We start from the raw sequence: 26,619 nt of genomic DNA, 5'->3' as shown, positions 1-26,619 counted from the left end.
TATAGTCCTTGAGGAGGAACTAAAGGTCCTTGACTATGCTTAATGACTAAACTATTATTATTTGGTCTCCTTTGTTTTCCTTTCTGTCTGCATATTCTCACTTCTCTGATTAAACTTATTCTTTGGCTAAAGTTTTTCCACAGACAAAAGGCAAGCAGAGACAAAAATACAACCCTCAGAATGGGAGAAAATATTTGCAAAGGAAGCAACTGACAAAGGATTAATCTCCAAAATTTACAAGCAGCTCATGCAGCTCAATATCAAAAAAACAAACAACCCAATCCAAAAATGGGCAGAAGACCTAAATAGACATTTCTCCAAAGAAGATATACAGATTGACAACAAACACATGAAAGAATGCTCAACATCATTAATCATTAGAGAAATGCAAATCAAAACTACAATGAGGTATCATCTCACATGCTTCAGAATGGCCATCATCAAAAAATCTACAAACAGTAAATGCTGGAGAGGGTGTGGAAAAAAGGGAACCCTCTTGCACTGTTGGTGGGAATGTAAATTGATACAGCCACTATGGAGAACAGTATGGAGGTTCCTTCAAAAACTAAAAATAGAACTACCATACAACCCAGCAATCCCACTACAGGGCATATACCCTGAGAAAACCATAATTCAAAAAGAGTCATGTACCACAATGTTCATTGCAGCTCTATTTAGAATAGCCAGGACATGGAAGCAACCTAAGTGTCCATCAACAGATGAATGGATAAAGAAGATGTGGCACATATAGACAATGGAATATTACTCAGCCATAAAAAGAAACAAAATTGAGTTATTTGTAGTGAGGTGGATGGACCTAGAGTCTGTCATACAGAGTGAAGTAAGTCAGAAAGAGAAAAACAAATATGCTAACACATATATATGGAATATAAAAAAAAAATGGTCATGAAGAACTTAAGGGCAAGATGGGAATAAAGACACAGATCTACTAGAGAATGGACTTGAGGACAGGGAGAGGGGGAAGGGTAAGCTGGGACAGAGTGAGAGAGTGGCATGGACATATATACACTACCAAATGTAAAATAGATAGCTAGTGGGAAGCAGCCACATAGCACAGGGAGATCAGCTCAGTGCTCTGTGACCACCTAGAGGGGTGGGATAGGGAAGGCGGGAGGGAGGGAGGTGGAGGAGGGAAGAGATATGGGGATATATGTATATGTATAACTGATTCACTTTGTTAATAAAGCAGAAACTAACACACCATTGTAAAGCAATTATACTCCAATAAAGATGTTAAAAAAAAAAAAAGGCAGGCAGAGGACATGGTGGGGAAGGACCATAGGGTCCTGTTCCATTTCACACCAGCTTGGTTACGTTAATTGCTTTGATGTTTGGGTCCCACATAAGTTAAGCGAAAAAAACCTTCTTGACTGTATTTCCGCCTGCAATTCTCTGCTTAAACTTCACAAAAACGTTCCATTTTTAAAACAAATTGTGACGGGTGATGAAAAGTGGATACTGTACCATAATGTGGAACGGAAGAGATAGTGGGGCAAGCAAAATGAACCACCGCCAACCACACCAAAGGCCAGTGTTCATTCAAAGAAAGTTATACTGTGTATATGGTGGGATTGGAAGGGAGTCCTCTATTATGAGCTCCTTCTGGAAAACCAAATGATTAATTCCAACCAGTTGGCCCAATTAGGCCAGCTGAAAGCAGCACTTGACGAAAAGTATCCAGAATTAGTCAACAGAAAACACAGTCTTCCATCAGGATAACGCAAAACCGCACATTTCTTTGATGACCAGGCAAAAACTGTTACAGCTTGGTTGGGAAGTTCTGATTCATCCACTGTATTCACCAGACATTGCACCTTCGGATTTCCATATATTTCAGTCTTTACAAAATTCTCTTAATGGAAAAAATTTCAATTCCCTGGAAGACTGTAAAAGGCATCTGGAACAGTTCTTTGCTCAAAAAGATAAAAAGTTTTAGGAAGATGGAATTATGAAGTTGCCTGAAAAATGGAGGAAGGTAGTGGAACAAAAGGGTGAATACATAGTTCAATAAAGTTCTAGGTGAAAATGAAAAATGTGTCTTTTATTTTTACTAAAAACTAAAGGCACTTTTTGGCCAACCCAATAGTAGTCACTCAATAAACATTAACTATAAAACTATTTAAAATATTCTCATGTAACTCTTCTAATATATTATAAACAGTACCATTGGGAATGTAAAGTTAAGTCACATTAAAAAATATGAACTAAACACTTAAGACTATATAAAATGCTAGTCTTTACTAAATGTTTAGCTACTGCAGAAACATTAATTTTTTTAGGGTACTAAAGGACCTCCTTTCATCCAAAGTTCTGTTCTAATATTTGTCTTCATTTTTCTGGAACTGCATTTTTAACTTTAAGCCACGGCACATAATATATTTAGGAAGTTTTAGGCTCTAATTTTCTTCTACTTCTTGTATTTCTTCCATTTCTATGATCACTGAGCAAGCATATTTCATTTGGTTGTCACTGAAGACTGTTCTATGTGCCTAATGTTTAGTTCTCACTTTTTAAATTCTTGAAATGTCTTTCATTTATATACCAGTGATGTTTACTAGAGACTCTGCCTGCATATCCACTTTTCATCCCTCCAGACAGCAGTGGCCCACCAAGGTAGGCAAGGATGGAAAACTTCAAAACTGCATGAAAGACTGAGAGATTCACTGAAGCTGTGGACCCACTCAGAGGCTGTCTTTACCTGAGGGTTGTTGTATTCTTTTGTTTTGTTTTTTAATCAGGTAACTATTATGATAAGCAATATAAATTAGAAAAACTATAGGGAATGACCATCAAGACATTCAAAGCTAAATGCAGATTGACATTCATATACTATGTAAGTTAAAATGTTGATTACAAAGGACAGTTGGGAATTTGAAATATTAACAAATGCATTTTTTAATCCTTGTAATTCTCTTTTATCAGCTACTCTCTCATTATTTAAAATCACAACAAAGGAAGCTGAGGTTTACGGTCCAAGGACATGAATACAAACCCACAAACACACACTGGTACAAAATTAAAAAGATAGCAAATGAGCTTTGAACAGATTTTATAAAACCTAAGGACAAATGATAGCCTTGAAAGCCTAGACTTTAAATCAAACAAGAGTTCATAGAAGTGGGCAGGAGGTCGTTAAGGGAGAAAAGGTGTTGAGTTTCAGAATAAAAATATAGAAAGATATTCCAATGCAAATACACAGAGTCCCCAGGTATCAGGAATATTTTAGTAAAAGTGAAAGAAGAACAGTAGCGTTAAGTCCTAGAAATTCCTTGAGAAAGGTACCTACAACCCACTTGAGTAAGAAAGAAATGGCCCACTTCCCCACCGGTAGATCAGGAAGACTACAGAACTTGCCTTGAAGCTCTGGGTCCTGCCTGAGGGGGCCCTTGAGTATCACAATAGCATAGACTGAGTCTGATTTTCAGGGACTGGGGCCTGGCAAGTCTTGCTTCACTGTGTTACAGGAGAAACAGGATTCTTCAAACCTCTAAAAAAGGGCAGAGATGGAGCTTTTAGACCAAAAGAACCTGTGATTTGCCTGAGAAAGATGCAGATTGAATAGAAATATTGACCATCGGCCAAGGCAGTTCCAAAAACAATGCAAAAGATGCTAGTACAGGACAAGAAAGACCCGATGAAGTTGACTAAATCCAAGAGAATATCAGTAGGAAACAGGATAAACCAAGCGACAGTTATCCCCTCCACCACCAAGCCAGGAGCACTTAAGCTGGGGAATGGGCTTCCTCTGCCCCTGCCCCACCTAAGTACTTCCCTAGGTGGTACCCAGTACACAAAGTGATTGGGTTAAATTTATCAAGTTCAAATCTTAAACGTATTAAGTTTAACCTGGATTGGCAAGAATTAGTATTTCATCAGCAGAAATGAGGTAAGTAGAATTCAGTTTTAGAAGAATAAAGAATATCCGATTTTTAAGAGAAGCACATTGGTGCTTATAAAATCCATACTTTCTCCAATTGCTATTGAATATAGCTTTCTAATACTCCTCCATGTCATGCTGTAAACTGTTCTGAGCCTCACTCTCTAGAAGTCAGGATTTCCAGATATTGTGTGTTTCAAGTTACAGATCTTAGCATTCAGAAAAATTATGGCTCATTTCTTTTTCAAATAGTGAAAATAGTCTTCTAAATTATATGAAAGCAACATATCTCCTAGGAACAGAAAAAGTTACATGAAAATTTTTTACAAATAGAAATGATAAATACTTTACACATTGTTTTCATATCAGCATGCTTACCAGGTATGTTCTGGAACTGTCATCTGTAGTTATGTTTTAGGTCCACTTTCTCTGAGGGTTTTGTGGTATTACCTCCAAACAGTGGACTAATATTGTATTTTCTTTTGCGTATGTGCAAACATTGCATTTAGTTTTCCATTTTTACATTTTGCACAGCTCACTGAGATACAATATGAAGTGCTTAATTGCTTATTCCTCAACTACTGAAGTATATACTTTCATTATAGCTTTAAGTTAAATATTTAGAATCAAAGTTATTGCTTTTTTAATACACATATGAAGTTATCTACTCCAGAGTTTGTAATAAGTAACAACATCAATGTACATGCCAACTAAAATTACTTGAGTAAAGCATCTCATTATAACGACAGAATACCAGTCTGTCCTTGGGGTGTACTATAAATACTGAGTGGTATTAAACTTATATTTAACATCCAGAAAAGTATACCTTGATTAAACGTGTATGTCTTTAGATAATAGTATAATGTCAAATTATTATGTATATATTCTTGTGGGTTTTTATCTTCTGAAATAACAGTAGTTTGCCTTTAGTTCATATATAATAATTTAAAAATCTAAAGACATTGAAAGAATTGACATTTGGATTATATTATTTTATAGAATGTTTAGTCTCCAAAACTGATAGAAACTTTGTAGTGTCTAGTATCAGCTATGCATGAGTAAAGTACTTTCTGTCAAATTAGGTTTTAGGTCCATTTTTACTAGTGTTTGTAAATTCAGTGACTGTATGCAGTTATCACTAAGTTAGATTTTCTGCTGCACTCATTGGGTCAGTTAAATATACACTGTGTGCTGGAATTTAATCTTGTCACATCTTTACCTAGTTAATGACCAGACACTATAGGTAAAAAAATTAATAAGAAATTGTTCCTGATATATAATCTATGTGCCAAAAAAGTACTTTTAAGTGTATTATAACTAAATATATAAAGACACTGGTTAAAACAATTAAGGGAGCAATTAATTCTGGGGAAGCAAAGGAAGAAACGATGCCAGATAGAGTCATTCTGGGTGTAACCAAATTTTGCAGCTGCTACTCTCTAGACAACCTTAGGAGAGTTACAGTAACTTGCTTCTTCCTCAGTTTCCTCAGTTTGTATAATAGGGCTAGTATTAGTTCCTACCTACTACGGGTTGTGGTAGATTAAACATAGTAGGTATAATACAGTTAACGTGGTGCCTGAGTGGCACATTGTGAGGAGTAATAGATGTGGCAGGAGTAATCAGTGTAGAGGTGGAGGAGAAACCACTAGCATTAATGCTGTGGAACTAGCAAGGCTGAGCTGTGCCTCAGCAAATACAGACCCTGGGGCACCTGCTTCCAAATTACCCTGTAAAGGAGGAGGTGCTTTTTAAAAAAAAAATGTATTTCTAAGCTCACTGAAAAATTATATCTGTAGACTTCATTGAAGCAGAAATACTGGTGGTTAAGACTTGGAATTTTGGTTTTTAACAAGATTGTCCTGTGACTTTCATGCTTGCCTAAAAGTGAGAACCACTAACACAGTGTATTAAAAACACCAAATATAAAACTCCAGAGACTATCAACATTTAGAACTCAGGAAAAGGAAAAGCAGCCCGGCAAGCAGGTGAGTTGCCACAGATGTAGATGGAGGAAGCAAACAATACAAGAGCACAGTCTTTTTTTTTTTTTAAAGATTTATTTATTGATTGATTGATTAATTGACTGATTGCTATGTTGGGTCTTCGTTTCTGTGCTAGGGCTTTCTCTAGTTGCGGCAAGCGGGGGCCACTCTTCATCGCGATGCGCGGGCCTCTCACTATCGTGGCCTCTCTTGTTGCGGAGCACAGGCTCCAGACGCGCAGGCTCAGTAATTGTGGCTCACGGACTTAGCTGCTCCGTGGCATGTGGGATCCTCCCAGACCAGGGCTCGAACCCGCGTCCCCTGCACTAGCAGGCAGACTCTCAACCACTGCGCCACCAGGGAAGCCCAAGAGCGCAATCTTAACATTCAAGGGAGAAAGCGTTTTAAGAAAACTCACGGTTGCCTGTCTCTTATTCTTCAATTCTCTCTTTGAAAAACAAAGAGAAATATTTCAGGCATAGCCAAAAATAATATAAGTATTTTTATATACCTGCTACCAATCTAAAAACTAAAAATCACCAGAGTTAAGTCCTTTGTTATCTCCTCACAATTGCATCTTCTCCTCTTGACGCTCTTCTAATCCACGTGACCAGTATGTTAAACATAGCATTTACTGTTTTCTGCATTTCTTTATACTTTAATACATATCTATTGATCCCTTATCAAAATGCATATTTTGAACTTAAATTTTATAATATGTCTGCTTTAAAATTAATTTTCGCTCAATATTTTGTGAAATCCATCCATGGTGATGTATTATGGCTTAGGTTCATTTTTCATGCTATATTTTAAATTATATTTTATGAAGAGTATACAATTTGATAATTCTCTTACTGATGTTTAGATCATTCTCTGTGTTTTCTATGCCATGAATATTCCTGTTTCCTGTGTACACGAGTTTATCCGTTCTCATTGTAATATTGTTTTTATTGCCAAATGCTCTCCATACTTACACAAATTTACATACTCATAAAGACTATATTTTTAGAAGACAGTTTTCTGTAGGTCTCTTGCTTTTTTGCATAACATATGTGCAGAGGCACTGTCTTTTTTTTCCAGCCTATCTTTTCAAGGTTATTTGCATAGCAAACATCCTTAGAATATAGAGACCTCCCCTGGAACAGAGGTAAAGCCCATTTAATATCTAGTATAATAAATATAATGTCTCCCTCTTGGGCAATGGTTAGACAGGCTTGGGTACTGTCAGTTATAAAACACTAAGGTCTCTTAAGCTCAGGGTCCTACAGATGTGATACAAACAGAAGGCATGTGCAAAATCCAATTGGGCACTTCTGCATCACTCTGTGGGAATTGGGAGGCAAAGGGAACCAGTTTGAAAGTAAAGCTTGTACCGTCTGCTGTGTCATGAATCCTTTTCTCTGACTCAGTAGTCTGGATTCTTCTGCTTGTGCCCATGAACTGTTGCAGGCTAACTTGTTAGCTTGGAAGTAGACTAAAATCTTACCCATCCACCCTCTGCTGCTGCAGGTTCTTGACAGGTATAAAGATTCTCATTGTTTTATATTGCAACAAACCTTAATGCGGTTATCTTTATAAGCTTTTATCTGGGAAATAACATTGTGGCTTTAATTTTCACTTCCTTGATTCACCGTGAGGCTGAGACTTTTCTCTAATTAGTTATTTGGGCTTTCTCATTTATGAAATACCTGTTCCTATTAGGCTCATTTTGCTATTGAATTCTTTTTCTTATTTAGTTATAGGAGTTTTTAGTATATTCTGATTAACTGTATTTGTTCTAAATATCTTTTTTCAAGCCTCGGCCTTTATTTCACCTGTTTAATGAGGAGCACTGTTGAGAAGAAATTTTTATGCTAAAATTTTAAATTTAATATTAATTTCAAATTTAAGATTGGCTAATTTATCAATCTTTTCCTTTACTAATTGTGCTTTTCTATTCTGTTTAAGAAAGTAACACCTTACCTGAGGTCATAATGACATTCTTCTGTGTTTTTTCTAAATGATTTAACTTTTGCCTTTTAAATTTAAGTATTTGAAAAAAAAAATTTAAGTATGTGATCCTCCTGAGACTGCCTTTTCTTTTTTCTTTTCATTATAAGATATGCAATAGGGATTACATTTATGTATTTTTTTATATACATAACCAATTGAGTAGTATATATTTTCATGTCTTCTATTGAACAACCCCACAAATCTATATATGGGCTTTCTGTTCCATTTCATTATTTTGTTTGTCATTTGTCTAATGCTGTGCTAATAGCACATACTTGAGATTTTCATTTCCAGAAATATAGCAGGCTAGGCTATATAATTAGGATTAACCCACCCTCAGAAAACAAGCAAATATATAAATATATGAATATGTATATATATACACATTAACATATATAGAGTGTGTGTGTGTGTATATATATATATGTATATGGTGCAGGCACACACACGCACACACACACATCCCTTAGGTAAAAATCTAAGGGACAATGGAAAATCAAAGTAATAAATGGGATTTCCCACCCAAATTGCTTTTGTCCTCAGCTATTAACCAACCCAGACAAACTTGAACTTTCATATAGTTTGGCAGTGGTGAGGCAGACAGGATTGAAAACCCAAGGCCTGCCCAAAGCAAGGGATCATCTCCACTTTAATCTGTGATGCCAAAGGGCTTCATATTCAAAGTAAAAGTGAACCATACTATTGATGCCCCTAGGAGCATATCAGAAACAAAGGTACATCTCTAACGGAATATAACTTTGTCCTAGGCCCCAAAGAATCCCCAGCAGTAGTATTTTTAGCCACATGACCAACACACAGTTAAAAATACCAGGAACATTATTATATAATTCTTTTAATTTCAGGCTGGACAGCAACGATGGTGGGAACAGGAGATTAAAATAAATGGGAATATTCAAAAGGGAGAATTAATTACATATAACTTGACTGAGCTAATTAAACCAGAGGCTTATGAAGTCCGACTGACTCCTCTCACCAAATTTGGAGAAGGAGATTCAACAATTCGTGTCATCAAATATAGTGGTAAGTAGCTTTTCATTTAAAAGTATTTATTTGCCTGCTAAACTCTCTAGAAGTTTGTAACTATCTACCAGATTTAGACACAAAATAAAACTTAGCATATTGACTTTCTGGGTCATTAACCAAGTGAAAAAAAATCCCACAATACTTAATCATCATAAATTGTAATATTTGGTTATAAGTAGAGATATAGAAAAATGCTTAATTAACATTGAACCTAGGTGATAATGTCACAGTGTCTTTTTATTTTCTATCCCATAGTTATGAAGCAGTATGTATACATTTTTTTCAAATTCTTGATGATTTTAAAATTAATATCATTAAGAAATTAGGAAATGTGATTGAATTTTAAGTTTTTTTTCATTTTTTAGAGCAGTTTTAAGTTTACAGAAAATTGAGTAGGAAGTGCAGGGTGTTCCCATATATGCCTTCTTCCCCTGTCACAGTTTCCCCTATTATTAACATCCTACATTAATGTGGCACATTTCTTACAACTGATTAACAAGTATTGATACATTATTAAAGTCAGTAGTTTACACTGGGGGGTTATTATTTGTGTTGTACAGTTATATGGATTTTGACAACTGTGTAATGTTATTTATCCACCCTTACAGTATCATACAGAATATTTTCACTGCTCTAAAATTCCTCTGTGCTCCACCTATTTATCCTTCCATCCCTCCTCCAACCCTGACAACCACAGATCTTATATCTATAGTTTTGCCTTTTCCAGAACGCTGTGTATTTGGAATCATGCAACATATAACCTTTCCAAACTGGTTTATTATACTTAGCAATACACTTTTAAAGTTTTTCCATATCTTTTTGTGGCTAGGTAGCTCATTTCTTTCTATTGTTGAATAATATCCCGTTGTGTAGATGTACCACAGTTTGTTTATCCATTCACCTATTGAATGACATCTTAGTTGATTTTTTTTGGTCATTTTTTTCTTTTATATCACTAATATTAATGTGTATATGTTAGTTATAGTTTGCATTTATAAACAATATGCATTTAATATTTCTTTACTATTTAAATGTCCTACTTAAAAGTAGAAAATAGTATAAACCTGTGAAAAAAAGTTGGTAAAAAACTTTCTAATAGTTCAAATAGAAATAATGGTGATTAGATATGATATTATTTTTAACATATACCTGACAGATTAATATTTTATCAGTTGAGATTTATGTACATCTTTTCGGTTTAAATTTATAATATTCAAAGACTAGCTCTAAAATCATCAATGTATTTTTCAAGGTTGAATAAGTCACTGGCAAAATATTTCATATGTGTTTCATTACTTCAGTGGAATATTACTCTTTTTATTATTGATTGTTAAGGTTTGAGTTAAAAAAAGATAATAGAATGAGGTTTTTTGCAGCTGAAGTTCTCCATTCTGTTTAGCATTAAGTATTTTTTCCTACTTAAGAGGGAAACAGTGAATACTGTCAGAAGTAAAAAAATAAAGTGAAATTATTAAAAACTCATTAGAGTTGTGAAGTCACTTTTCTTCACTCTCATCAGTCAGAGTACACATTGGGCATTCATTATATATTCAATTTTCATTAAAAAATTGAAATATATAATGTATAGTGGAATATTCATACAAGATCAAGGAATGTAAAAGCATTAGAATCACTGTGTATATTTTCTTGAATATGATTCTTTTAAAAATGTACATCTTCTTGTTAGTGATATAAATATTATTGCAGAAGAGCAATTGTTATTCTGTAATCACCTTCATGATTCCGTCGAGCAAACAACTAGATAACATCCCAGTATATTTTTCTAAATTTTTAGTGTCATATGTTTTTATAAAATATGAATTATCTCCTCCTAACTAGTATTTATGCTCCCTGCCCCTAAGTTGTAAAACTGTAAACTATGTAATATGGAGGGGCATTGGAAACCATGCATTACTATCCATTCCTTTAAAAGATGAAGATATTAAGACCCAGAAAGTTTGTGTCCTGTAGAGTTAAACAACTATGAAATGACTAACTCTGACTAAAACTAGGGCTCACTCCTCCATGACAGAAATCTTTACTTATTTGCTAAGTTTAGAAATTATTAGAACTTGTCTTACAGAGATATAGAAAAAAATCTTCATAAACTCAGTAGCTCTTATTGAAAACTCTGAGGTAACAAATGAAATGAAAAATAAATCTGGAAAATAGATATTATGTTTAGTTCCAACTTTCTTTAATTATCTTTATATCTTAAGCATGCTTATTAAAATCTTAAACATTTTAATTAAAAATTACTTCTATATACTATGGACTTGGGTTAAGTATACTTTAGTGTATATAAGCATATAATGTATATAGGCATCTATAAGAAATTTGACATGCTAGTTGGAAAAAAGAAAAATAGACTCACTGCAATATTTCAAATTTAGAATTGCAAATTTTCACAAGGTTAATTGTGATATTTATAGTGAATTTGGTGACTAAAATATTGTAGGAGAAGTCTCAAAATTCAGTCTGGTCAGAGGTTACATGTAGCTGTGACATTTCTTAGAACTAAATTATAATTTAAAGATGCTTACTTCTTTCAAAGACAATATATAAAAATTGTAACTTCATATTATTCTTATTATGAAATAATTTTAATTTTTAACAATTAATTTTCAAATTAAAATATACCAATACCTTGCAAGAAAGGGAATTATTTTTTCTCCCCTTCAGTGGAACTAATAAATGTATAGTCCCTTCTCTGTGTTATTCATTTCATAATTTACAATGGGGAATGAACAATTAGAACAATTAAAATAATGGGAATAGTCTGTCTTCTCAATGTAGAGATAGTAAAAAGTAATTTATTGAGAAACTAATCACTTTGTTAAAATTGATCTCAGTGTACTAAATTTAACAATTATATATGAACTTACTTCATGCATATGTGTGTATTTTTGACTATCATACTTTACTAGTATGTCCAAGTTTAACAAAAGTGGTTAATGGCAAATACTAGGAATTTACAACAAAGTAGACAACCTTCTGGAGGTTAGATTAACTGTCCATTGTAATTTTGGGAGACTGCAATAATGCTTTCTTTTATCCAGAATGGAATTTTCTCTCAGAGTGATAAATGCCTAATTGATATATACAGCTACCATTTTGTCTCTTAGGTTAGACATATTTTTGATGCTGTTTCAGTAATATTTAAAGTATTCATTCCTCTTCAGGTAGAAGTCACTTGGCACTTGTATTGCAAACACAATTAGTTTTTTGAGATAAATATTTATTCTGGTACACGAAAATACATATGCATTGCTTAGCATTTGAAGACTGTGTGTGTGTGTGTGTGTGTGTGTGTGTGTGTGTGTGTGTGTGTGTGTGAATGTAATTAAAGCAGCATCAAACTAGCTATTTGTTTTGGGACACACATAATGACATGATATGAAGATTGCTTTAGTTTCACCAGAAGTAGATAACAGCAAAAAAAAACTAAAGTGTAATCTCTGTTGGATAATTGCGTTCATTGTTAAAACATCTAGATTATAGGTTGTCAGCCTCAGTTTTGATTTCTCAGTTTTGTTTAGCACTGGTTAAGATATAAAAGATCAGCAACTCCATTCCTTGGAAAATGAACAAATCCCACAGCTATTTAGCATTGATCTTTTGGGTACTTTGAGGCTGTTACTGCTGAGCTCCAAAGTAGATTCTATTCAATCCTCTAGAACAAAATGGATTACAGATATAATTCTCCATGGCCACAGTGGGCAAGATCATTAAGTTTTGGTTAGGCACTATGAGACACTGATTAGACTTTGATTTATAAAAGACATTCAACCCATGCTAACATTATTTTTTGCTTTTCTTGTAGCTCCTGTTAATCCTCATTTGAGTAAGTATATTTTCACTTTAAAAATGGCACTGTATTTGACAATTAAGAAAAATAGAAAATGCATAAACATACAAAGATTATTTAGCAACTGTTCATATTTGGTTTAAAATAGAATGGCTTAGAAACAGTAAAACTGACATAATTGTAAGTTTTAAATTTCAAAGGATATGGGTGTAAAGACAAATAAGTTAATATTGATAATTGACTTTTGCTAAATATGGAGCCATTTCCCCAACATGCTTAACATTTGTTATTTGTGTAACTGTAGTTTACACAAATAACAAATGTTATTTGTGTAAACTACAAATAATAAACTGTTGTTTCTTTTGTGGCATTGCATATTATTTGTATTGCTATTATTTGTTTCTTTAATTTTCATTCTTTGATTTCTACATTCTACTCATGAAATATTATATTTACTTAGAAAGTTAGTATTTGAATGGTTTAAGCAAGATTTCTCATGGATCATTATTCTATATCCCAATCTTATATGGAGAAGAAGATAATCTGAGCACCATCCTCTTGATAATATTTCATTTTAAAATTAAGAATTGATTTTTGTCTTCTATTTTGTGTCTAGCAATATATTGTTCTTGTCTAACAAAAGAGAGAAGAGCCAACTTTTTACTCTTATGCATATCCATTCAACATTCTCAGTTTCCTATACTTAGTGAAGAAAATGTCCAAGTCTTTTTTCTCATTTTACTGTATTCTCTTTTCTGCAATAGCCTTTAACTGATTATATAACAAAGACCAAATTCTGTAACCTCTGTTCTTGCTGTATTTCTTACCAAAGATCCTCTTTTACTCTGCTTTTGCATATCCAAATACTAATACTGAATATTTTTATAGATCTTTATTGTTCACATCTTGCTTCAGTGCATAAAAGTTCATTTAGTCATCACAATGACCCTTTAATGTGGATATTATTATCAACTCTTTGAGGTTCATTTTTCTTATAATGTTTAGCACAAATACTTCTTCCTCCATTAATTATTCCCTCATTTTGATTTTCCATAACAATTTATCTTCATCTATGTGGAAGCTATTTTTAGTTTTCTCATATCCTCCAGTAGACTGTAAGATACTTAAGAACTAAATCTGTTTCTAATTTCTCTCTGCATCTCACTATCTTTGTGTCTATCACAGCATCTCATATTTAGCAGGTGTTCAATGATCATTTGCTAAAAGAACAAATACATGACAGTTTCAAGATGAATTAATGGCATAAATCAGGTTCTCCTTGGCTTCTACCCAGGGTACTATTGCTAATTAGTTACTATATTGATTATAATTCTTTTGAAGGTAAGTTCTCTGACTGCACTTCCAGTAGAAATGTTTAAAAACAGTTGTCATGAGAAGATTAAAAGTAAATACAGTCCATTAATGGACACTTAGGTTGTTTCTGTTTCTCGTATATTGCAAATAATACTGCATTGAACATGTGAGTGCACATATCTCTTTAAGATACTCATTTCATTTCCTTTGGTTATATATTCTTAAGAGGTATTGCTGGATAATATGGTAGTTCTGTATTTAGGTTTTTTTAGGAACCTTCTTACTGTTTTCCATAATAGCTGTACCAATTTACATTGCCACCAATAGTATAAAACTACTATACTCTTGATTACTGTAGCTTTGCAATATATTTTAAAATCAGTAAGTGTGATGTTTCCAGCATTGTTCTTCCTCCTCCTAATTGTGTTGGCAATTTGGGGTCTTTTGTGTTGACTTTTAGGAATATTTTCTATTTCTATTTAAAAAAAAAAATGCCACTGGCATTGTCATGGGGATTGCATTGATATATAGACCACTTTGGGTAGTATAGAGATTTTAACAGTATTAATTCTTCCAATCCAAGAACACGAGACATCTTTCCATTTATTTGTGTCTTCTTTAATTTCTTTCATCAATGTTTTGTAGTTTTCAGTGTACAAGTCTTTCATCTCTTTGGCTAAGTTTATTCCTAAGTATTTTATTCTTTTTGATGCTACTGAAAATGAGAACGTTTTCTTAATTCCCCTTTCTGATAGTTCATTGTTAGTGTATAGAAACACACAGATTAATTCAAGGGCATGATCCCATCTTCAAGGGCTCCACTCCCAGGAATATCTGATAAATCTAACCCATTGCAGGGGGAAAAAAATGGGAGTTTTTATTATTTAGGTGTTTACATCTTTATGAATTGCAGGGAATCTGTACTCAGTTTTGACTTCATTATTTACTAGCTGGAATTAGCCAAAGCTTTCTCCTACATGAGCCTCATGAGTTAACATTTCTGTATTTTCATAGAGTTCTTATAAGTTTGAATGAAATAATATAAACTATGTTTATTTTTTTTCAGTTAAGGATAATTTTAATTTTGTTTCTAGTGGAGATTATAAACTCCATTATTTACCCCCCTGTTTCAAGCAGGGTCCATCCCAGTAAGAAAACCTTTTGATACCTAGAAACATTACTACCACCCTCATTTCAGGGACACTTAAGGAAAGCTCTCAGTGAACTTGTTGTTGGGCCTTAACTCAGCATGTGGCTGGCATCCAAGAAATCCCAGTCCTTCCACAGGGTCTTCATAAAGTTCTTTTCATTACTTTATTTCTAGTGAATTTCAAGCACCTGGCAAATCCACATTCAAATAAAGCATGAAAGATAACTACTTTTAAAAATAATTTGCCATTATCTTCCCCTAAGTAAACTTCATTTGTGCAAATGGGTATACGTGAAAGCATCTCGAGACATGGAGTGAAAAATTGTAACCTCAAGGTATACAGCTTTAAAGTGCTGTTGGGTAAATTAATAAAGATCTTTTTCTAATTGACAGTTTTGTTTGGATTGTACCTATACTTGAACAATGAAAGTTGGGGAAATTCTTCAGCCATCATTCAAGCATGCATTGTACTCTTTAATTTCAATTATCTGTATATTTCAGAGGAAAATGGTTTGGGTTTAAATTATTAAATAAGAGACTGATTTACATATCAAGATTATTTTTCATTTTCATTAAAATTGAAATAGTTTTAGGTTTAGTCATCATCTTGTGCATTATTTTGGCTATGGTGCCATTATTGCAATCTTGCATTATTATTGCTGTATAATGTTTTAAATTTTTCTTATAAGAATGTTGCAATATTTGTATTCATTTAATTTATTTTAATTATTTTAATTAAAATTTGTCAACAGGAGAATTTCACTGTGGATTTGAAGATGGTAACATTTGTTTGTTTACCCAAGATGATACAGACAATTTTGACTGGACAAAGCAAAGTACTGCAACAAGAAATACAAAATATACTCCAAACACTGGACCTAACGCTGATCGTAGTGGCTCCAAAGAAGGTATGAGGGTATGAAATGTTGTGTTCATGACAATCATACTCCAGCCTTGGACTTTTTAGAAATGCTGTTAATACAAAATGCAAGATAATGTTTAGCAATAGATTTGAAGATTTTGGAATACAACATGAAATTTTTATGTACCATACAAATAATTCAGATATTTCCAAAGTTTGTAATCATTAATTTTCACTCAGAACTCACTGACATATATAGAGAGTTTAGGAATTTTTTTTGATAATTCAAGTCTAAAATTCCAATTTTGTCTCAAGTTTTTATACATTTTAAACAATTTTATCTTTATATAGATTATTTATTCTTTATATTATGTTTGTATATATAGATTTTATAAATGAGATGCAGACTCTCCTATCAATCTTTACTTTGTGTGAAAACTCTAAAACTTCTCAGTGATTTTAAATTTCATGTTGCCTAATAATAATTTGCTTAAACATTTTATTTTGTCTTTTTAAAGGTTTTTATATGTACATTGAGACATCTAGACCCAGATTGGAAGGAGAAAAGGCTCGACTTCTCAGCCCTGTTTTCAGCATAGCTCCCAAAAACCCTTATGGACCCACGAACACTGCATATTGTTTCAGCTTCTTTTATCACATGTATGGACAACATATAGGTGAGATGGAAAGAATTACTATGTTTATTCTAAAGTAAATCGTAACTCAGAAGGAAAAGGTTCACAAACACATAGCATGAAATCAATTTTAGTCAAAGAGTTTCATCATTGACTTTTTTTTTTTTTGAAGTTTCATTAGGTCCCACTTGTTTATTTTTGTTTTTATTTCCATTACTCTAGGAGGTGGATCAAAAAAGATCTTGCTGTGATTTATGTCAAAGAGTGTTCTTCCTATGTTTTCCTCTAAGAGTTTTATAGTGTCCAGTCTTATATTTAGGTCTCTAATCCATTTTGAGTTTATTTTTGTGTATGGTGTTAGGGAGTATTCTAATTTCATTCTTTTACATGTAGCTGTCCAGTTTTCCCAGCACCACTTATTGAAGAGACTGTCTTTTCTCCATTGTATATCTTTGCCTCCTTTGTCATAGATTAGTGACCATAGGTGCGTGGGTTAATCTCTGGGCTTTCTATCTTGTTCCATTGATCTATGTTTCTGTTTTTGTGCCAGTACCATATTGTCTTGATTACTGTAGCTTTGTAGTATAGTCTGAAGTCAGGGAGTCTGATTCCTCCAGCTCCATTTTTTTGCCTCAAGACTGCTTTGGCTATTCGGGGTCTTTTGTGTCTCCATACAAATTTTAAGATGATTTGTTCTAGCTCCGTAAAAAATGCCATTGGTAATTTGATAGGGATTGCATTGAATCTGTAGATTGCTTTGGGTAGTATACTCATTTTCACAATGTTGATTCTTCCAATCCAAGAACATGGTATATCTCTCCATCTGTTGGTATCATCTTTAATTTCTTTCATCAGTGTCTTATAGTTTTCTGCATACAGGTCTTTTGTCTCCCTAGGTAGGTTTATTCCTAGGTATTTTATTCTTTTTGTTGCAATGGTAAATGGGAGTGTTTCCGTAATTTCTCTTTCAGATTTTTCATCATTAGTGTATAGGAATGCAAGAGATTTCTGTGCATTAATTTTGTAACCTGCAACTTTACCATATTCATTAATTAGCTCTAGCAGTTTTCTGGTGGCAGTTTTAGGATTCTCTATGTATAGTATCATGTCATCCGCAAACAGTGACAGTTTTACTTCTTCTTTTCCAATTTGTATTCCTTTTATTTCTTTTTCTTCTCTGATTGCCGTGGCTAGGACTTCCAGAACTATGTTGAATAATAGTGGTGAGAGTGGACATCCTTGTCTCGTTCCTGATCTTAGAGGAAATGCTTTCAGTTTTTCACCATTGAGAATAATGTTTGCTGTGGGTTTGTCATATATGGCCTTTATTATGTTGAGGTAGGTTCCCTCTATGCCCACTTTCTGGAGAGTTTTTATCATAAATGGGTGTTGAATTTTGTCAAAAGCTTTTTCTGCATCTATTGAGATGATCATATGGTTTTTATTCTTCAGTTTGTTAATATGGTGTATCACATTGATTGATTTGCGTATATTGAAGAATCCTTGCATCCCTGGGATAAATCCCACTTGATCATGGTGTATGATCCTTTTAATGTGTTGTTGGATTCTGTTTGCTAGTATTTTGTTGAGGATTTTTGCATCTATATTCATCAGTGATATTGGTCTGTAATTTTATTTTTTTTGTAGTGTCTTTGTCTGGTTTTGGTATCAGGGTGATGGTGGCCTCATAGAATGAGTTTGGGAGTGTTCCTTCCTCTGCAGTTTTTTGGAAGAGTTTGAGAAGGATGGGTGTTAGCTCTTCTCTAAATGTTTGATAGAATTCACCTGTGAAGCCATCTGGTCCTGGACTTTTGTTTGTTGGAAGATTTTTAATCACAGTTTCAATTTCATTACTTGTGATTGGTCTGTTCATATTTTCTGTTTCTTCCTGATTCAGTCTTGGAAGGTTATACCTTTCTAAGAATTTGTCCATTTCTTCCAGGTTGTCCATTTTATTGGCATAAAGTTGCTTGTAGTAGTCTCTTAGGATGTTTTGTATTTCTGCGGTGTCTGTTGTAACTTCTCCTTTTTCATTTCTGATTTTATTGATTTGAGTCCTCTCCCTCTTTTTCTTGATGAGTCTGGCTAATGGCTTATCAATTTTGTTTATCTTCTCAAAGAACCAACTTTTAGTTTTATTGATCTTTGCTATTGTTTTCTTTGTTTCTATTTCATTTATTTCTGCTCTGATCTTTATGATTTCTTTCCTTCTGCTAACTTTGGGTTTTGTTTGTTCTTCTTTCTCTAGTTTCTTTAGGTGTAAGGTTAGATTGTTTACTTGAGATTTTTCTTGTTTCTTTAGGTAGGCTTGTATAGCTATAAACTTCCCTCTTAGAACCGCTTTTGCTGCATCCCATAGGTTTTGGGTCGTCGTGTTTTCATTGTCATTTGTCTCTACATATTTTTTTATTTCCTGTTTGATTTCTTCAGTGATCTCTTGGTTATTTAGTAACGTATTGTTTAGCCTCCATGTGTTTGTCTTTTTTACGTTTTTTTCCCTGTAATTCATTTCTAATCTCATAGCGTTGTGGTCAGAAAAGATGCTTGATATGATTTCAATTTTCTTAAATTTACTGAGGCTTGATTTGTGACCCAAGATGTGATCTATCCTGGAGAATATTCCGTGCGCACTTGAGAAGAACGTGTAATCTGCCGTTTTTGGATGGAATGTCCTATATATATCAATTAAATCTATCTGGTCTATTGTGTGATTTAAAGCTTCTGTTTCCTTATTTATTTTCATTTTGGATGATCTGTCCATTGGTGTAAGTGAGGTGTTAAAGTCCCCCACTATGATTGTGTTACTGTCGATTTCCTCTTTTATAGCTGTTAGCAGTTGCCTTATGTATTGAGGTGCTCCTATGTTGGGTGCATATATATTTATAATTGTTATATCTTCTTCTTGGATTGATCCCTGGATCATTAGGTAGTGTCCTTCCTTGTCTCTTGTAACATTCTTTATTTTAAAGTCTATTTTATCTGTTATGAGTATAGCTACTCCAGCTTTCTTTTGATTTCCATTTGCATGGAATATCTTTTTCCATCCCCTCACTTTCAGTCTGTATGTGTCCCTAGGTCTGAAGTGGGTCTCTTGTAGACAGCATATATATGGGTCTTGTTTTTGTATCCATTCAGCCAGTCTATGTCTTTTGGTTGGGGCATTTAATCCATTCACGTTTAAGGTAATTATCGATATGTATGTTCCTATGACCATTTTCTTAATTGTTTTGGGTTTGTTTTTGTAGGTCCTTTTCTTCTCTTGTGTTTCCCACTTAGAGAAGTTCCTTTAGCATTTGTTGTAGAGCTGGTTTGGTGGTGCTGAATTCTCTTAGCTTTTGCTTGTCTGTAAAGCTTTTGATTTCTCCATCAAATCTAAATGAGATCCTTGCTGGGTAGAGTAATCTTGGTTGTAGGTTCTTCCCTTTCATCACTTTAAGTATATCATGCCACTCCCTTCTGGCTTGCAGAGTTTCTGCTGAGAAATCAGCTGTAAACCTTATGGGAGTTCCCTTGTATGTTATTTGTCGTTTTTCCCTTGCTGCTTTCAGTAATTTTTCTTTGTCTTTAATTTTTGCCACTTTGATTACTATGTGTCTCGGCGTGTTTCTCCTTGGGTTTATTCTGTATGGGACTCTCTGCGCTTCCTGGACTTGGGTGGCTATTTCCTTTCCCATGTTAGGGAAGTTTTCGACTATAATCTCTTCAAATATTTTCTCTGGTCCTTTCTCTCTCTCTTCTCCTTCTGGGACCCCTATAATGCGAATGTTGTTGCGTTTAATGTTGTCCCAGAGGTCTCTTAGGCTGTCTTCATTTCTTTTCATTCTTTTTTCTTTAGTCTGTTCCGCAGCAGTGAATTCCACCATTCTGTCTTCCAGGTCACTTATCCGTTCTTCTGCCTCAGTTATTCTGCTATTGATTCCTTCTAGTGTAGTTTTCATTTCAGTTATTGTATTGGTCATCTCTGTTTGTTTGTTCTTTAATTCTTCTAGGTCTTTGTTAATCATTTCTTGCATCTTCTCAATCTTTGCCTCCATTCTTATCCCGATGTCCTGGATCATCTTCACTATCATTATTCTGAATTCTTTTTCTGGAAGGTTGCCTATCTCCACTTCATTTAGTTGTTTTTCTGGGGTTTTTTCTTGTTCCTTCATCTGGTACAAAGCCTCTGCCTTTTCATCTTCTCTGTCTTTCTGTAACTGTGGTTTTTGGTCCACAGGCTGCAGGATTGTAGTTTTTCTTGCTTCTGTTGTCTGCCCTCTGGTGGTTGAGGCTATCTAAGAGGCTTGATGTGAGGCTCTGGTGGTGGGTAGACTCATCATTGACTTTTAAACGGCTTACTGGCAAATTGCAAAATAAGATGCTAAGAATGTTCCCCCATCATGTCCTAATTTCCCAAATTTATATTAAAATTCAAAATTTGGGTGCATTACCTACCTCCTCTAGAATCCTAATTCAGGCAGACCATCAATAGGTTAAGTTCTTTATGAGATCTTCTTGGGAATTAATACCGGTATAATTTACTCTGTTACTTTCCAAAGAAATTTGCTTGAATAACGACTCAGTGTATATTAATGACCGTGAAAAGAAGCATTGCCATACTTGGAAGACAAGTGCTTTTAGCACTATCTACACTTTTGGAATATTGGTGATAGTTTCTTGTTTATAAAGTATGCCTAACACACCGAGTAGGATTTAAGAACATCCTTGATCCTGAAAAACATACAAATATGTTTGTATGTTTAATATGTGAAGACACACTCCCTGCTCTTAGAGACCTTAAGAGTAACAAAGGCTAAGATGAGTAAATACGCAATCATGCTAGACAGAATACCACATAACCTTGAGAATGAACCTAACAAACCTGGTAAGGGCGGGGGATGGAAGGAATTCATACAGATCTAATATTCTTGATGTACAATTCTAAAATCAAAACAACTGAACACAAAATTGTTTTAAACGTAATTATCTGCCAACACATGCTAACCTGATCTACATGTGTTAGAATATCTGGCCTGAAGTGATATGAACATATGTATAGTCTTTATTTATCCAAATGAGTGTGAACATATGTACTATTTACAGCAAAAATATTACTATGTTTAATTATGGGATTCTGTTTCAGTTCTTTCCTGGGGATGTCACATAATATACAAGACATACACTCTTTTAGCTTTCTAAAATAAGACAAAATTCTGAATGGTGAAGCATATCTAGCTCCACCGAGGTTGGCAAGGGATTGTGGATCTCTGTCTATTTGGAGGATAAGGGAATGCTTTGGGACAAAGGGAAATGTTTCTCTATGAAAGAAGTGTACATTTTCAATAGACAGAGATAAGCATAAGGAAGATTAAAGCACTGGTAATGGGGAAGTAAAATGCAAGATGTGAGGATAACATTGTCTTAAGATAAATTTAACAAAACTAAAAATGTAAATATTTTCATATAAAGTAACAAAATTGTGCACATGATATACACCAGCTACTAGACTTATTTAAGTGAAGTAATCCTTTTAATAAATTTATAAAAATGAGCATCATTATCCATCTTTCACAGTTGAGAAAACTGAACCTCAGTGAGTTTGTATGAATTACAAGTAACTGGTTATGCTGGTGTTCAGATTCATAGCCAACATTATTACCGGTATTCTTCACAGTGGAGCAGTAGGTGACAAGCCCAGAAAGGAAAACTCTTATGCAGTAAAAAATGCCCTCAACATGAAGTTAGGAAACCTGGGTGGGAATTTGGTTGTAGCAGTCAGTCGCTGTAAGAATTTACAGAAGTCATTTAAAATGTCTGGATCTTGGTCTCCTCATCTGTAAAATAGGAATAATAATTCCTATTTAGTTCAAGTTAAATGAGATAACATATATAAACTCTTCTATCAGATGGTAGACACTCATAATCTTAGGTTACTTTGAATTTCAAAGAGCAGCAATATTAGCAATAATAAAGTAATAGCTAATATTTATGAAGTACTCATAATGGACCAGGACACTATTCCTAACACGTGATGGATTATTTCTCTTAATGTTCACAGTAAACATTTGCACTCATTAAAATTGTTATCCTGTTTTTTATAGATAAGGAAACTAAAATGTAGGGAATTTTAATTACCGTGCCCATCATATCATAACTGATAAGTAGTGAAGCCAAAATACTAATCTGGGAAGCTGGACACATAGTTTGCCTGCTTCGCCACTCTTCAGGGAGACCTTTGCAATGTTGTGAAAGCTTAGCTATTTAGTAGTCAGGGCGGAGTTATTACAGATTTTGTGCAGACAGCAAGCATAGTGAGATCTATGATTTGGAAAAATAAATCTTATAAGTGTGGGTAAAATTATTGAGAAACAGAATATAGACTGGAAAAGCAATTAGAAAACTATGAGAATAGTCATGGGTTCACTACGGCCTAAACTATGAAGGAAATAAATCTCCACACAATTACCAAACCATCTTACTTATTGTGAGATTACTCTCATTACAAAGATAGAATTAGCTCAACTCTAATTCTTCCCTTTAGTTGATGAGGTATGATTTTACTTACTCTCTATTTCGAATATATTTCATGGACGTTTTTTTCTCCCGATTTACCTTGGAACAGGCATATTTAAAATGGTTTTTAAGTAAATAATTTCAAGATCAATATTTTGAATTACTTTAATGAGTAAACTATGTATTTACCTTATTTTTGAGGCTGGCTACCTTAGAGCTCCCTCTCAAACTTTCTGCATATTTAGGCTGAATCCCAAGATAATTTCAATATACTTTTAACTTCACAGTTGTCATTCTTATGCTCTTTATTGTCAGTGAATGCCTGCTTGTTCTGCTAGTTTTGTTCTGCTTATTTCAAAGAGAAGGCAGTTCTCCATTTCTTCCATGTTCTCAAACATTTACCACTTTGGTACCTGTGCCATTTCTCTGCTTCCTCAGATGGTTGAAGGTTGCAGGTATTAGGTCTGTCACTTGGGTTCCCTCTCAGCAGGACACAATCATGCTGCTTACTAAAATCTAGGCAAAAATATCTGTTCCAGACATGACTAATCAGTGATGGCTAGGTGAACTACCTCATTAGAGAGATGCTGCCTGTATCTAAAACCCTTCCTCTTTGCAAATATTATTCTAAGACACTCATTCATCTGTTAAACTGGGGTGCATTTATAGTCACTGGTTTTTACAAATTACAGTCTTAGTTTTATTCCTTCTTTTGGAAATCCAGATTCAAAAATGATTTGTCCTGGATTTCTAATAGCCTACTTGCAGTTATTACTTCTTGATCAACCATAAATAATCATTGCTCTTTTAACTGGGACTAACGGACAATATATCACTGAGAAGAGTCACAATTTTTTTAATAATACAAAAAAGGGTGATCAGTTATTCATTATTTAGAAAAGAGTTTCCTCTTTGAAATAAAGTTAGATATGTTATATTACTTATCTATTGCTGCATGATAAATTTCTCCCACATTTTGTACCTTAAAACACAATCATTTATGATCTCACATTTTCTGTGGGTCAGGAGTATGGATATGGCTTATCTTGAGTGTCTGTAGCTCTAGGTCTCTCATGAGTTTGCAGATAAGCTGTCAGGTAGGACTGCAGTCTAATTTGAAGACCTCATTTGGGGACGATACCCTTCTAAGCCCACTCACTAGGTTTTTGGCAGGTCTCACTCCCTCACAGGTGTTGGACTAAGGATATTGATTTCTTGCTGGCTGTCGACCAGAGGCTTTTCTCAGTTTTTTGCCATGTGATGTCTCTATAGGACTGTCTCATGGCAGCAGGCCTCCTCCAGAGCAAGCGATCTATGAAGAGAGAGCAAATACATGCCCAAGACTTTTTAATAACCTGATCACTGAAGTGGTATCCCATAACTTATTCTATTTATTATAACTGATTGATCGTTCCAACTCACATTCGGGGGAGGAAATGACACAAGAGTGTTAATCCTAGGAGGTTGAAATCATTGGGTAGCATCTTAGAGGTTATCTGCCACAGTGGTACAGTTTCTTGTTAAGTTTTCATCAAAATTGATTTAAGAAAAAATAAATGAGAGCTCTAATGTGTCACCCTTTAACTGTTGATTTATATGTACATGATATAATACAATGTACATGATCTGGCTATTGACAATAATATAAGACTATTTCAGCAATCCTATGACCACTAGTAGGCATTTTGATTGATTAATCAGCTAAATTTCTAATTTTCTTACAAAGAAATTGAACCTCATATGAGGTCACTGGATATGACAAGAGCTTATTAAAAATCAGTAAAATATGTACTTCATTTATTTCTAGAAATGAGAATGTGAAATATAAGCATCATAACATACCAGGAAATTAAATATAAAAATACAAAAGACACTTATGAATACATTCATTGAACTTGATAACAATGGTTCAAATACAGTTGTGCCTCTAGAAAGCTAATTTCACTGTGGAACAAATGGGAAGCAAGGAAAAGGAGTTCATTAATGACATCTATTCTCATGAATCTTGAGGGTGAGGAAGAAGTGATAAAGTAGAGAGACGTGGGATTGTAGAAGGACTTAAACAAGAGAAAAAAGAGTTAAAAGAAAGGGTAAGTTTAGAGATACACAAATCAGAGGGAAGCAAGTTTCTTGAAGAGATGAGAATTTAGAGGTCTGGTGGAGGGTTAGCCTTGAAGAGGATACTAATGTCTCTTCTACTGAGATGGGATGAAAACAATTAAGAATGTGACTTCTGATTCATTCTTAGATGCAAGAACAGCAAGCAGATGTGAAATTCGTCTTCCGAACAGTTTCTATTTTCTCTTTAAAATAAATGCACAGGTTTCATTTTCAAAGAGTAAACCATTTTAGGAAAGTGGTAAAAGGAAATCGATACTGATCAGGGATATAGAGAGAGTTGGAGAGGTTGGAGATCAGGACATCAATTCTCAGCGTTTTGAAATGTATTTTAGGATATAATGCTCAGTTCGACTCTCCATCCCTTCTTGTGTATTGTACTGAATTAGTCTGCTAACTGCCTTCCTTGCTGTCTCTTTGACCCTAGTTTCTGGGGATAAAGATCATTCTCTAAAACTAGTAATGTTAGGGCCTCAAGGATACATGCTTTTCTGACATCTCCTTGGGGCAGCTCCATGGTTTATTCCAGTTATACCTGAAGTTCTCCGAATCAATCTGTGTTGTATCTGGGCTTCTTTACAGACTCTGTTTTTTGTCCTGCTTGAACTGTATGCTTGGGAAGAGCAGAAACAATGATTCTTCCCATCACATGGTACCCTGCAAATGTAAATGTTTATTTGACCACTCCATAAATATTTATTAAGTAAATGAATATTTTTTTAAAACATATGGTAGAAGTAGTACTTTTTCTCCTCTTTAATCATCTAGGTTACTCATATTCTTCCTTCAAAATCCAACTCAAAGACATCTGCTAAAATTCCTCCCCATCCTTCCTGCTCCTTCTGTTCTCATAACACCTGGTGCACATCTTTGTCATAATGTTTGTCACCCTGACCCCGGTTAGACTGTAAGCTCCTTGAGAGCAATAGCATGATTTATTTATATTTGATCCTCTGGAAAAAACAAATGCTCAATAGATTTTTTAAAAATCATCCAAAAATAGATACTTTAGCTTCTGAGTGTGCTAGAAGAATGACAACATGAGGGAAATGAAAGTATGAGTTTAGATTGAAACCAGAAGGTAGTTTCACCAAGACCTTATAGGATAGGTTGGAAAAAAAATAGAAGTTAATCACTGACTTAACTTGAATTTGAATTTAAGTTATCTGGCAGCTAAAGTGTAGAGGAAAACAAAAGTGTCACATATTTCTTAATTAATTAAAGGGAAATTTATCTTTATGAAAGTACTTAGTATTTTGTAAAAGTACTCAGTATCTATAAGCAATATAGATATTGCTATACTATATAGATATTGCTATAC

The 26,619-nt window shown here is 34.1% G+C and overlaps 1 protein-coding gene across 3 annotated transcripts in view; it reads left to right on the top strand.

The window, feature by feature from the left end:
* The window catches only part of MDGA2 (MAM domain containing glycosylphosphatidylinositol anchor 2), an 814,155-nt gene that overhangs the window by 754,784 nt on the left and 32,752 nt on the right, over positions 1 to 26,619 (top strand). For all 3 annotated transcript variants that reach the window (XM_007192803.2, XM_007192802.2, XM_057544648.1), the window contains 4 exons: positions 8,739 to 8,916; positions 12,743 to 12,763; positions 15,944 to 16,099; positions 16,572 to 16,730. In XM_007192803.2, coding sequence (XP_007192865.1) covers positions 8,739 to 8,916; positions 12,743 to 12,763; positions 15,944 to 16,099; positions 16,572 to 16,730 — 514 coding nt within the window. The remainder of the gene's footprint in view (positions 1 to 8,738; positions 8,917 to 12,742; positions 12,764 to 15,943; positions 16,100 to 16,571; positions 16,731 to 26,619) is intronic.

The sequence above is a fragment of the Balaenoptera acutorostrata genome, chromosome 3 (genome assembly GCF_949987535.1).
Source record: "Balaenoptera acutorostrata chromosome 3, mBalAcu1.1, whole genome shotgun sequence".
Lineage (NCBI taxonomy): Eukaryota > Metazoa > Chordata > Mammalia > Artiodactyla > Balaenopteridae > Balaenoptera > Balaenoptera acutorostrata.
This window is presented reverse-complemented; position numbering and strand designations above follow the sequence as displayed.